This window comes from Cynoglossus semilaevis, chromosome 10, assembly GCF_000523025.1.
Source record: "Cynoglossus semilaevis isolate Cse_v1.0 chromosome 10, Cse_v1.0, whole genome shotgun sequence".
NCBI classification, from domain to species: Eukaryota; Metazoa; Chordata; class Actinopteri; order Pleuronectiformes; family Cynoglossidae; genus Cynoglossus; species Cynoglossus semilaevis.
The window spans coordinates 2,279,314-2,292,319 of record NC_024316.1 but is presented as its reverse complement, the minus strand read 5'-3'; the positions used below and the strand labels follow the sequence as shown (position 1 = coordinate 2,292,319).

Below are 13,006 nucleotides of genomic sequence, written 5' to 3'. Positions count from 1 at the left end.
CCACTTCTGTTCGCTAATTGGCAAAGGCTGCTCCAAACAAAGTTTCTCCACCAATACAAAACATGTACATGTGCTGTGCATGTGTCCGTTTTCCTCATTATTTGGGCAGAGAAACTGGTTCAGGCCGGTTCTTCGACCTGTCTCTATCTCCAAGCGTAAACAGTCAGTGCCATCAGTACCATACACCATATATGTATAGTCAATATATTAGTTTATATCTATGTTTTTGATGTTTAGAGAGGGGGAAATTTAATAGTATATTTCTGGGGGCTGGAACAAATGAATTGGTTTTTAGTTATTTGTAGTGGGTGAAATTTGATCAGGATACGAGTGAATCGAGACACGAGTGTTGTCGTGGAACGGATTAAACTGGTATTTAGGGGTCCACTGTTCCAAATGTATTTAGTGTTTACTCAAAATTGATGTCATTTAAACCTAATCAACTACAGTATATCAAGTGTTGCTTTGTCGCCTTCTTTCTGGAGCCGGTAGGTCAAAGTTTTTGCAGGGTGGAGTCACCCCAACTGATGACTCCACCTGTTTCCTCCAGCCTTGATATAAAGTGGACTGGTTTGATAGAGAAGACACGGCATCACTTTCTCAGACAGAAGAATCTCGAGGTTCACAGAGACCAGGGTGAGGTACACTTGAATGAAAATTCACTTTTTATACTGACATTTTTGCTGCTTCAGGAAAATTACACATATTTTGAATTATTTCCCTTTTTTCTTTTCTTTTTTAAAATTTGGAAGTATATTTTTTCAGCAGGCATTCTATTCTTTCTGATTTTTGATCAGTTGTGTTCGTATTGACTAGAGATATTTTTTAACATGTACCTTTATAGGAAATGCGTGTGAGTCGTGTTCTCTGAAGGTTTATCTGAACATTTAACACTCGGAAGGAAAATGTTTATAAGTGGTATAACACATGTATAATAATACGTTTAAATATACCTTCGACAAGTTCGGCGCCTCCTGCTGGTTTTCTTCATAATCATTTTGTCTGCAGAACCATGAACAGAAACTCTCTCAGCACTGACCAGGAGTTGCGTGCTGGTGACTACCTGATGAGTAACAATGGAATCTACAAGGCCGTCCTGCAGGTGAGGAAGTCATGTCTTTATCTGTATTTCTTTTTAAAGGAACCTTTACACAACATCTTACTCTGTTCTTCTCCCTGACAGACTGATGGTAACTTTGTGGTCTATGGTTGGGCCCCTCTCTGGGCTTCCAACACCTGGAACAAAGACTCCTACCGTCTGCTTCTGCAACAAGACAACAACCTGGTCATCTACGACAAAGAGAACCAACCACTCTGGGCCAGTAATACCCACTCATCACGTGACAGTCAGAGGATGCTTCTGACCATGCAGGAGGATGGCCGTCTGGTTCTCTACAACGATGGAAAGGAGATCTGGAGTGTTGGAAAGTGAAAAATAATGTGACAACACATGTGATGTGTGTACGAAGTTTGAAATAAAAAAGATCTAGAGAGATCTCTTAAGACTCACTGCTGGGACTCTGTGTTTCATTGTGACCCCAACACTGTGTCAGTGTCATTACATTGATGCTCTGGGCCCCACTTCTCTGCTGTCCACTGGCTCATTAACGAACACCTAATTATTTGTATGGAGTGTTTCCTCTAGAAATATTGTAATCACCCCTAACACGGGGGAGGGGGGGGGGGAGGGACATCTGTGGACAACTTTGAATTTATTTATGTTTTCTTGAGGTAAAAAGTGATTCGTGCAGGCGTTGTGTGCAGACATATCAGGAAGCAGGCAGGTGCAGCGGGTTTATTAACGCAAAGCAAAAACAAGAAAAACTCACTTGGTCACAAGGCTCTGAGCACAACGGCACAACGCACACGGCTTGAACAACACATAGTAATCCCACATGGTACTGTGGCTCCTCACAGTACCATTATCTAACTTGGAAGCACTGTTAAAAATGTTTTGCATCCAATGCTGTCATCTAGTGGACTGATATAGTCGTTGCAGGTAGTAGTTTTTGGACATTTTGTGTAATGTTAGCCTTTGTTGAGATTTATTAATCAATACTTACTCTAATCTTGTTAAACCCTACACAAGCCACATGACCCAGCGTTTTTCCAATCGTAAAACATGTATATCAAAACATGTAAACAGGAAAACAACACCAACAGTTATCGTTATCTTCAGAGGTACAAAGCACTGAGGGCATGTGAGTCCGTATATCACTCGACAAATTAAATATTAAAATCAAATTCGGTCAAGCTGACACTTTTCCATTTTGTAATTTTGATCCGAGTCTAAAACTGAAACAATAAGAAAACAAGGGATTTTTAATTATTATTATTATTGTTGTTGTTGCTATAAGCTTTATTATATCTGATTTAAAATCAAGTGACATATTTGTAAAACGTTAAAACGAACCATACACAAATTAAAAAGACATTCCATGGAGTCGAGACATCACTAAATGGCGGACCTCTGTGACTCTGTGAACAATTTCTGATACATTCGTGAGATTGGATGATTTTCACAGAGCATTTTTTCCGAGGTTTGAGAGTGCTATTCTAGTTATTACGAAGAAAGCGTCACCGAGTTGAGCCAATCAAATTGTTCGTTAACTTTGCGCGGCCAGTGAACCAGAGCAGAGCGGAAGAGACAGTGATGACAGGATGGCTTGCTCCAAAGGAAGGAAGGTAAATGTGGAAAACGGTTATTTGTTAAAAAGCGAATGGATGGAATAATGTACTGTATGTTCATTCTTTCGATAAACAGTTCAAAACGTGTTAGGTTTGCAAAACCGGTTAACAATTAACGTTACTACAAAACACAGCACAGGTCGTTTCACATATACAAGGAAGAACATCAAAGTCTAACCCCTGTGGCTCCACGACTTACAGACGCCAAACGCCCCCTACTGTCCGGGCGGTTAAACCGCACCAACAAAACTCATACTAAGCAAATGTACATTTGATTGCTGTTAATATTACAATAACCGAACTGCGAGTCCAATATGACAGCTGTAGCCGACTCATTACGCACATATTTATAGCATAGCAACGTGCAAATGACTGTTAAGTAAAAGTACGCGAATTTTAGGGCAACATTTATTTAATGATGGGTTTTGAAAAGTAGGACCTAAGTTCTTCAGGCTGGATCCTCTCTAATTTAAGAGAAACATTGTTATTGGGCTGTTTGCATTTTTATTTATTTTTCTTTTTTTTTACATTTATTTGCATAAGACTGCCTTTATTTATGGTATAAGAGCTAACTGTTCACCCAGTGAAACATTTCCTGCACTTAAAATTGACAATATATATTGTTGAGAACATAGAGGAATGTTATTTTTCATGGTGGAAATTTTAATAACTGGACCTTGGGTTCTTTTAATTGAATACCACTGATTTGGACCAGTTTGTTGTTTGCTTCAAATCAACAGATGATCAATATTAGTTACACCTATGACAGGACAAGTGAATAGAATATGGTATTACAACAAACGACTATTGCAACCATGAGTGTTTACATCAAGACCCTAAGTTTATTTATGATTTTTGGGACAACATGATCATGGGTCATAATTATTTTTTTTCAGCAGCCCATATTTCATTTCCGTCCTTGGACAAAACCAAACGGCCGTCATCCTGCATAGTAAGACGCATCTTTTGGCTGGTTTCGTTAGAGCAGGTGTCAGAGGCCCAGATTGGTTGGGACTCTTTGTTGTAGATGACCAGGTTACCATCACTTTGCATAATCAGACGGTGGGAGTCTTTGTTCCAGGTGTCGGAAGCCCAGAGAGGGGTCCAACCATAGACCACAAAGTTACCATCAGTCTGTCAGGGAGAAGACATTATGGAGAGTTAGAAACTGCATCAATATATAAGAGATAAGATAAGACTTTAATCATACTGCACCGAGGAAATTTCAGTACATGCATTTTATATGTGACATACTGTATATATATACACTGTATATATACCGTATATATATATATATATATATATATACAGTGTATAAATATACAGTGTATAAGTACTATATATATAGTGTATAAATATACAGTGTATAAATACTGTATATATATACATACAGATATATATATACTGTATATATATACATACAGATAAAGAATAAAAAATAATTGTTTCCTTACCTGGAGGATGGCTTTGTAATTTCCATTCAGACTCATCAGAGACTCTCCAGGGCGAAGCTCCTGGTCAGTGCTGAGTGAGTTCTGGTTCATGATTCTGCAACAACAATAATCGAAAAGGGTTTTTTTTTTTTGTTGTTGTTTTTTTATTTAAAAAAAACTCAGAGAGAAAAAATAACAAGCAAAAAACTGCATGTAATTACAGAGAAACTCCTGTGTGAAATGTTGACAGAGGCTGAAGTGAGGGAGTATAAAGGATGCAGTACTTACTAATGAGAGAGCAGGTGGAGAGTGAACCTTACCTTGTGTCTGTGAGCCTTGAGCTGCGTACCTCTGAGGAATAGCTGCAGTGTCTTCTCCATCAAACCAGCCACCTTATATACAGTAAGAGTTGGACAAGACGGCGGCACAGCCACCCCATCACATCAACAACTCACAGATAATTATACCTTTTCAGGTGATTACAAGTAGAACAACTGGTTTATCCACTCAAAGGAGAAAAGGCCACAATTTCAAAATTTTTCTTCAGACCCAGAAAAAAAAAAGTAGAAACGTTTGGTGAAAAACAAAAAATAATGAAACGTAAAATACATGTTGGAGTTCTAACTTCTGATTCAAAGGTTAAAATATTTATAACTTTGTTGTTTTGGTTGAGTGACTTTTGACAATACTTTTGGAGATGGACTACAGAACACACTGAGAAATCCTGGAAGATATCTGTCTAACATTGGTATGGTCCTGGTGTAATTTGCATCATTCCTGGTTACCTAGTGTCCTGTTTTCACAATGAGTTTGGGTTGGTTTTAAGCTTTGACTTTATGAATAATCCCCCGAGTGCTGCATTTGCGTCCTGTCAGCTTCTTCCCATTTCTGTCTGTACAAATGATTTAGAAAAAAAAAGTCCACTTTCCAAAAGACATAATAAAAAAAGACTATTGGCTATAATGACATTGCACACAATCCCAAAGAAATATTGCCTAATGTTCTGGTAGGTAAAAAAAAAAAACTTGGCTCTCTCAGCACTGAATATACAAGTTAAATTTTATATTATAGTTAAAAATAAAAACAAAACTCAAATAGGTAAAAGAAAATATTTTTTGGTGTAAGGTAATTTCACACAAAATGAAACATTCCTCTGTTAACAGGATTCTTGCTCCTCCTTTTTCGTCCTAAGGGGTTCTGTGTTATTGATTAAACAAACTTGCACACGTTTTTTTTTTTTCGTCCTAAGTGGTTCTGTGTTATTCATTAAACAAACTTGCACACAAATGAAACACGTCGTAGGACATTGCTGCTAGTGGCGCTTTGGCCCAGAGGCAATGTCTCTGTCATTGGTGTGGAACCCCAGGGTTCACCTCCTGGGCAAGATCGAATCCCGGTTAGGGCAGTTGGTACCTTCCAGTGGACTCACCACCTACAGGAAGGTTTAAGGGGGGTTGGTACGGTGCAGTGTGATTTGGGTGGTGACTGCTGCCCCCGCGACCCGGTAACGGATAAGCGGAGGAAAATGGATGGATGGGTGGATGGATGGATGGATCGACATTGCTGCTAAGCCAGTTTCGCAATGTAAAATGAGTGAAGCCTGTTTTGAAACTTGACAGAGCTTTGGCTCTGCCTGTGGGGTGATTCGTTCTGATCGGATCTGTTCTCCATTCGTCCCGCCCTAATACTTGCGTCTACTTCTGATTTGTTTGTTAGTGTTCTTTATAATAGTCTTTGACATCATAAAGGATTCTCATAAAGTTTTTATTTAATTTTTGTCGGTGAAAAAGGTTTGTTGACGAGTACTTTTAGTCATAAAGTTAACAATGTTGCTGACCCTGGCTGGGCAGATATTTTCAGTGTGCATATTCTGCACTCCCCCTTTACAGTCTCCAATGTTGTTGAAATTGTATTATCTCAAGGTCTATGTATGTGTTTGGTATGTTCAAGTCTAACATCTAGTACTTGAAATTCTCTACTTGGATTTGGTTTGTTCCTGTATACATGTAGTATCTGAACCCTATTAGTATTTTGTACGTTGTCTATACTCTATATGTATTTGTAGGCATCATTTACGAAGTCTACAATGTTTGTTTGACTTAATGGACATTATAGGGGATGTTTAAGTCAGAGAATTCAGTCACTCAGTGTAGTCGGTGCATTAGGGCAGCCAATCGCTGCTCTGCTGCTGTCAGGTAGCAACAGAATTTATCCAATCACTGTCGATGAACCTGATGGCTTAGGAGCAATCAATTTGTCACCCCAGGCGAGTCGTTCTGTAACGCAGTGGATATTTGCATACTGAAGACCCGGTTTCAAGTAGTTAGCTGTGTAATTTCACCACAAGGGCTCACTTTTGTATCAGAAAACAGCCTTGTGTGTAAAAATGTGTACATTTCTATGTTTAAAATCTATGTACCGTGTTTCATGAAATATCATGTTTTAATAATAATCACTATTAAAATAAAAGGAAGGGGAAAAAAATAATATGCACTTGTAAACCAATTCCAACTGAGGGATTTACAATAATCCCTCACATTGTGGAAAACAATGATTCGCTCTTAAAATCATGATGTTAATCACAACATTTCTTTACTAATTTCAGCATTAAGCCTTCGTCTGATTTCTGTCCTAATCATATTAAACATTTCAAGTCAGAGGATCATTCTTTTAGTCTTATTCAGACACATTCCCTATCTTGCGTTACATGCAAATATATAAAAAATATCAACCTCTTTATTTCAACAAAATCACACGGTCATATTATACATCATTTGTTTAATATAAATCACGTGTGTTCTTTCCCAGATTTCTTTGTAAACTTCCTGGATTAGAGCCATGCCTCAACATGTTTTTATAACACATTTCGACACATGTTCCCCTTTCTTGTCCTAAATGCGGAACTAATATAATTTTTTTGCCTGCTAAGATACACTCGGTTCATGACCTCTGGTTGCTGAGCTCAGCCCTTCTTGACAGGAGAAACTGATACTAAAATGACTAAAAACTGAATTAATACTAAACATTTCAAAAAGTCAAGCAAATAAACAAACTTACTCCATCCATCCAGCCATCTTCAACCATTACCGTTACATCACTGGGACAGCAGTCTCCATGACCACCACCCAAATCACACTGCACCGTACCAACCCCCCTGAACCTTCCTGTGGGTGGAGAGTCCACTGGAAGGTACCAACCGTCCTGACTGGGATTTGATCTTGCCCAGGAGGTGAACCCTGGGGTTCCACACCAATGACAGAGACATTGCCTCTTGGCCAAAGCACCACACAAACTTAATACCTCTCCATACAACAAACGACTCTTGCAACCATGAGTGTTTACATCAAGACCCTAAGTTTATTTATGATTTTTGGGCACAACATGATCATGGGTCATAATCTATTTTTTTTCAGCAGCCCATGTTTCTTTTCCGTCCTTGGACAAAACCAAACGGCCGTCATCCTGCATAGTAAGACGCATCCTGTGGCTGATTTCGTTAGACCAGGTGTCAGAGGCCCAGAGTGGTTTGATCGTTTTGTCGTAGATGACCAGGTTACCATCACTTTGCAAAATCAGACGGTGGGAGTCTTTTTTCCAGGTGTTGGAAGCCCAGAGAGGGGCCCAACCATAGACCACAAAGTTACCATCAGTCTGTCAGGGAGAAGACATTATGGAGAGTTAGAAACTGCATGAAAAACAATTATATATTTTTTTGTTTTTACTGTCTGTGTTTATTACAAAGAATAATTGTTTCCTTACCTGGAGGATGGCTTTGTAATTTCCATTCAGACTCATCAGAGACTCTCCAGGGCGAAGCTCCTGGTCAGTGCTGAGTGAGTTCCGGTTCATGGTTCTGCAGACACAATGATTGAAAAGAGGTTTAAAAAAAACAAAGTGACAATCAAAAAGCTGCATGTAATTACAGAGAAACTCCTGTGTGAAATGTTGACAGAGGCTGAAGTGAGGGAGTATAAAGGATGCAGTACTTACTAATGAGAGAGCAGGTGGAGAGTGAACCTTACCTTGTGTCTGTGAGCCTTGAGCTGCGTACCTCTGAGGAATAGCTGCAGTGTCTTCTCCATCAAACCAGCCACCTTATATACAGTAAAGAAAGTGAAAGTAAAAGTGAACTACTCGTTATTGTGACACAGCAACTCACTGCACACAACCAAATGCGACTTCTGTTTTTAACCCAACACCAAAGTGAACAGTGGGGCAGAAAACAGACGTGTGTAAATTCCTGTCTTTCTATGTTTAAAATCTCTATACCGTGCTTCATGAAATATCATGTTTTAATAATAATCACTATTAAAATAAAAGGAAGGGGAAAAAAATAATATGCACATGTAAACCAATTCCAACTGAGGGATTTACAATAATCCCTCACAAAAATAAAGCTTTCATCTATCCAAAATGTCTCCATGAGGCACCACATCTGGTCTGTCCTATCTTGGCTCAAGTGTATCTCCTTTTGGTGGACTGTGGTCATCTGGCCAGAGAAATTGAACAGCCACATCTCAGGAGCAGCATGTTATTTTGAAAATGAACAAAACATTTCTGCTTCATTTTGGACACACTTGGATGTCCAGAAATGTGACTTTTGTCTTATGAATGGGTTTATATCATTTTGTTCATGTGTGCCTTTGGCCTGTTGGCTCCCCACAGTACCATTATCTAACGTAGAAGCACTGTTATAAATGTTTTGCACTCAGTGCTGTCATCTAGTGGACTGATATGGTTGTTGCAGACAGTTGGTTTTTGACATTTTGTGTAATGTTAGCCTTTGTTGAGATTTATTGATTAATACTGTAGGTACATCCACAACCTCGATGAAAAGAGAAAACCTGCTCGTCTCAGAAGACTAAGAACTAACGCGCTTTTGTAGACACCATTGCCCACGGTGATAAATGCACTAGTAGCGTCTTTTTCTTAACTGAGTTAACCGGTAATTAGGTTATACAAGTAACGTAGCGCTGCGACCAAAGCAGTTATTGAAAAGTTAGAAGCGACAGGATTCCTTCTAACGGTATTCGTGTGAACCGGCACATCGACAGTCAGAGACTTTTCCTCCTGAAACGGACTTTCGGAACCAAGAGGACTCTCTGGACACAGTGGAACCAGACGGACGTCCCCAGCTCTGGCAAGGACCCAAGAAGCACGGACTTTCCACTACCCTCTAAATACGAGCAGACGTTCACTACAGTAAGGCTGGCATTTGGGCACGTTAGTTAATCTGTAGTATTGTTAAGTGCTATTTAAACTTAGGGACAGTTTAAGTACGCATATTGAATTTTGTTGTCTGAAATCTGTGCTGCTTTTATAGCTAGGCTGTTGCATGCACTTCTTTTCTAACCTCCTGACTCGGTCTTATACTCTTGTACACCGTCAGTATTTCAGTGTTAACTTGTAACGTTATCAGTATTGGGATCAGGAAAACTCCGACAAAGTCCTTTGTCTGGAGTAGACCACGCGGTACGCCTCCCTTCCCCCATATACTTTGATAACATCACAAGCACTGTTTCATTGTACCTGAGCGCATCTTGGTGCGCGTACACAACACCCATTCACACCTCCGTGAGCGCATACACGCCTCACGTGTTTCCTGTTGCCGTTCCTTCTACCTCGCAGTTCTTCTTCCACTGCGCAGTCGCGTATGTGAACACGCCTCAAGGGCTCAGTCGCTTGCTTGGTAGCTGAGAGGCAACATCTCTCTCTCTCTTTCTCTCTCGTACACGACCGCTCGTGTACACACGCACATAAGTACACACACACACACACACACCTACACACACGCCTTGTTTTGTTATAATGATCATTGTTTATGAGTTCAATCACCGTCATTAACTTGACAGTGTTGTATAAATAAATTTGATTATTTTTGTAAACTGTATTTGTCTGTGTTGTTACTTTATTCATTGAAGCCACCCAATTTGCCAAGAACTCTCAAAATCCTTCAGATATTTAATTGTTATTGGATACTATTGATTTTAGTATATTTGTAATACTTCAAGTAATACATTATTGCTATATTAGTAGGTTAAAATAATAATTAAAGATAACTTTAATGAGACTGGTTGTGTTATTAATTTGAGACTGGTTGATAACACCGAGTGCTCCTAAGCAGCACTCGACCCATTGCACCTACAATTCTTTGAGCTTTAAACAAATAAAAGGTAAATACAATGACCTTTGTTTCTGTATTTGAGCTCTTTGTGTGTGTTAACATATCACTTACTTAGCTTACTGCTAAGAGACTTTGGTTGATCTCAGCTCCTTCTATGCGACTGTGTCTGTTTGTTTTTTTGGTGTCTGATGCCCTTTCACTTCCTGCCAGGTCTATAAACCACATACTGCAGGCAAGAAAGACAGATACACGTGTCTCATGTTGTCATTAAACACCATGTGAAATAGTTTTTTAATAATAAACATATGTGACCATATCAAGTGATGGACATACCTGCCAACTGTCTGCTGGTTTGGAGAACGAGAAGAAAGCGGATTTGCTCCACTTGTTCCCTGTGTGTGCTCCTAGCTGCCGTGAGAAATCACCTTTTCAAGATGAAGGAGGTGACAGTAGGACAGAGAGACCAGAGACAGATACAGAGGGAAGTGATCAGGGTATGTAGTCATCAATACACCATACTAAAACTGTATATGTGCAATAACTGTATAACTAGCATTACCTTGTGTAATAGCAAAAATGTCCATTCTCATGTGGAATGTCACTCACCTGTTTATTTAAGTATAATGGTAAAAATCGTAACATGTCAAATTGTTTGACTGTCATTATGTACAGTCTTTGTTTCTCTGTATTATTATCTTCTATAATTAATTGATTTATTATCTCAATTGCAATATCTCAAAGTAACTATACCTGTAAACTGGAAAACTACAAAATTGCAAGCTGATATCTTATTTGTAAAGCACTATGCTAGACTTCACTCTTTATACCGCATATTGTACTTTGCTGCTGTCAACACTGTCAATTTCTCCACTGTGGGTCCAATAAAGGAAATCTTAATCTTAATCCTAAAAACATGATAAAGCATTTGCATTGAATCCTGGCCTATTTTTGTTTACAGTAATAATATGTAAATAGTAAATATGTTCTTGATGTTTAAGTGTAAATAAGAGCATCGGCGCTACATTTGTAATCACTACAAAAGGAATAAAAGCAAAAATGAAATGAACCAACACCAAGAATATTTTCATGTTAACTATTAATTATAAAAAAAAGATACAGTGATGTAGAATATCAATACACTATTGTGAAATAATACATTAAGGCAGGAATTCTTTCTGATTTTTGATCAGTTGTGTTCGTATTGACTAGAGATATTTTTTAACATGTACCTTTATAGGAAATGCGTGTGAGTCGTGTTCTCTGAAGGTTTATCTGAACATTTAACACTCGGAAGGAAAATGTTTATAAGTGGTATAACACATGTATAATAATACGTTTAAATATACCTTCGACAAGTTCGGCGCCTCCTGCTGGTTTTCTTCATAATCATTTTGTCTGCAGAACCATGAACAGAAACTCTCTCAGCACTGACCAGGAGTTGCGTGCTGGTGACTACCTGATGAGTAACAATGGAATCTACAAGGCCGTCCTGCAGGTGAGGAAGTCATGTCTATATCTGTATTTATTTTTAAAGGAACCTTTACACAACATCTTACTCTGTTCTTCTCCCTGACAGACTGATGGTAACTTTGTGGTCTATGGTTGGGCCCCTCTCTGGGCTTCCAACACCTGGAACAAAGACTCCTACCGTCTGCTTCTGCAACAAGACAACAACCTGGTCATCTACAACAAAGAGTACCAACCACTCTGGGCCAGTAATACCCACTCATCACGTGACAGTCAGAGGATGCTTCTGACCATGCAGGAGGATGGCCGTCTGGTTCTCTACAACGATGGAAAGGAGATCTGGAGTGTTGGAAAGTGAAAAATAATGTGACAACACATGTGATGTGTGTACGAAGTTTGAAATAAAAAAGATCTAGAGAGATCTCTTAAGACTCACTGCTGGGACTCTGTGTTTCATTGTGACCCCAACACTGTGTCAGTGTCATTACATAGATGCTCTGGGCCCCACTTCTCTGCTGTCCACTGGTTCATTAACGAACACCTAATTATTTGTATGGAGTGTTTCCTCTAGAAATATTGAAATGACCCCTAACACGGGGGGGGGGGACACCTGTTTGGAGAGGACTGCACTCTGTCTGTTTCTGCAGCAAGACAACAATGGAATGTGGAACTTATCTCCACACCCTCAGAAAACATTTAATCTGTTCCTGTCACCGTTCAGTTTCACTGCAGCATGAGAAGATCAGGGTGTTGTTTTCAGATAAATATAGGAATGAAACAGCAACTGACAATTCAAGGAAACACTTTTCCTTAAAGTTTATCAGAACTTTAATCTGTTCCAGAAACTGAAGCCAAAACCTGATTCTGATGAAACTGTCTCCTCTCCTGTAGGATCTTGTACCTGCTGGGATCCATCTAATAGTGGCGCTCATACATTTAGTGGAGCTCTGATGCCAAAGCAGCTGCCGAGTTAGTCACGACAACCTTTAGTGCTTAATAAAATAAGATATATACTATATACATGTGCATATATATGTATAATCCATATCAATAAGTTTGAAATAAAAAAGATCTAGAGAGATCTCTTAAGACTCACTGCTGGGACTCTGTGTTTCATTGTGACCCCAACACTGTGTCAGTGTCATTACATAGATGCTCTGGGCCCCACTTCTCTGCTGTCCACTGGTTCATTAACGAACACCTAATTATTTGTATGGAGTGTTTCCTCTAGAAATATTGTAATGACCCCTAACACGAGGGAGGGGGGTTCGGGGGGGGGGGGGGCATTTGGGGA

At 39.2% G+C, this 13,006-nt stretch overlaps 3 protein-coding genes across 6 annotated transcripts; 2 read left to right on the top strand and 1 right to left on the bottom strand.

Moving 5' to 3' along the window:
- The first annotated feature begins 483 nt into the window (after positions 1–483).
- On the top strand, positions 484–1,509 carry LOC103384540 (mannose-specific lectin-like). 2 transcript variants are annotated; one of them, XM_025059207.1, is made up of 3 exons: positions 484–636; positions 1,009–1,102; positions 1,184–1,509. In XM_025059207.1, exons 2-3 carry the CDS (start codon positions 1,013–1,015, stop codon positions 1,430–1,432), a joined length of 339 nt encoding a protein of 112 aa, XP_024914975.1. In that variant the 5' UTR covers positions 484–636; positions 1,009–1,012; the 3' UTR covers positions 1,433–1,509. The 2 variants fall into 2 exon arrangements, with proteins under 2 accessions (XP_024914975.1, XP_008316315.1); XM_008318093.3 differs by having other exon boundaries at positions 556–641.
- A 1,864-nt stretch (positions 1,510–3,373) lies between these two features.
- Positions 3,374–8,300, bottom strand: LOC103384537 (mannose-specific lectin-like). 3 transcript variants are annotated; one of them, XM_025059206.1, is made up of 3 exons: positions 8,144–8,300; positions 7,881–7,974; positions 3,374–3,822 (listed from the first exon to the last, which is right to left on the bottom strand). In XM_025059206.1, exons 2-3 carry the CDS (start codon positions 7,968–7,970, stop codon positions 3,571–3,573), a joined length of 342 nt encoding a protein of 113 aa, XP_024914974.1. In that variant the 5' UTR covers positions 7,971–7,974; positions 8,144–8,300; the 3' UTR covers positions 3,374–3,570. The 3 variants fall into 3 exon arrangements, with proteins under 3 accessions (XP_024914974.1, XP_008316312.1, XP_008316311.1); XM_008318090.2 differs by lacking the exons at positions 7,881–7,974; positions 8,144–8,300 and adding exons at positions 4,143–4,236; positions 4,442–4,515 and having other exon boundaries at positions 3,523–3,822; XM_008318089.3 differs by lacking the exon at positions 3,374–3,822 and adding an exon at positions 7,457–7,772 and having other exon boundaries at positions 8,144–8,295.
- A 3,153-nt stretch (positions 8,301–11,453) lies between these two features.
- LOC103384536 (mannose-specific lectin-like) lies at positions 11,454–12,148 on the top strand. Its single transcript, XM_008318088.3, has 2 exons — positions 11,454–11,740; positions 11,822–12,148. Exons 1-2 carry the CDS (start codon positions 11,651–11,653, stop codon positions 12,068–12,070), a joined length of 339 nt encoding a protein of 112 aa, XP_008316310.1. The 5' UTR covers positions 11,454–11,650; the 3' UTR covers positions 12,071–12,148.
- The last annotated feature ends 858 nt before the right edge of the window (positions 12,149–13,006 follow it).

Bases quoted from the DNA above. Each gene is read 5' to 3' on its own strand.
- LOC103384540 (XM_025059207.1), top strand. From the start codon at position 1,013: ATGAACAGAAACTCTCTCAGCACTGACCAGGAGTTGCGTGCTGGTGAC. The intron at 1,103-1,183 runs GTGAGGAAGTCA...TCTCCCTGACAG, and splicing joins TCTACAAGGCCGTCCTGCAG to ACTGATGGTAACTTTGTGGT.
- LOC103384537 (XM_025059206.1), bottom strand. From the start codon at position 7,970: ATGAACCGGAACTCACTCAGCACTGACCAGGAGCTTCGCCCTGGAGAG. The intron at 3,823-7,880 runs GTAAGGAAACAA...TCTCCCTGACAG, and splicing joins ATTACAAAGCCATCCTCCAG to ACTGATGGTAACTTTGTGGT.
- LOC103384536 (XM_008318088.3), top strand. From the start codon at position 11,651: ATGAACAGAAACTCTCTCAGCACTGACCAGGAGTTGCGTGCTGGTGAC. The intron at 11,741-11,821 runs GTGAGGAAGTCA...TCTCCCTGACAG, and splicing joins TCTACAAGGCCGTCCTGCAG to ACTGATGGTAACTTTGTGGT.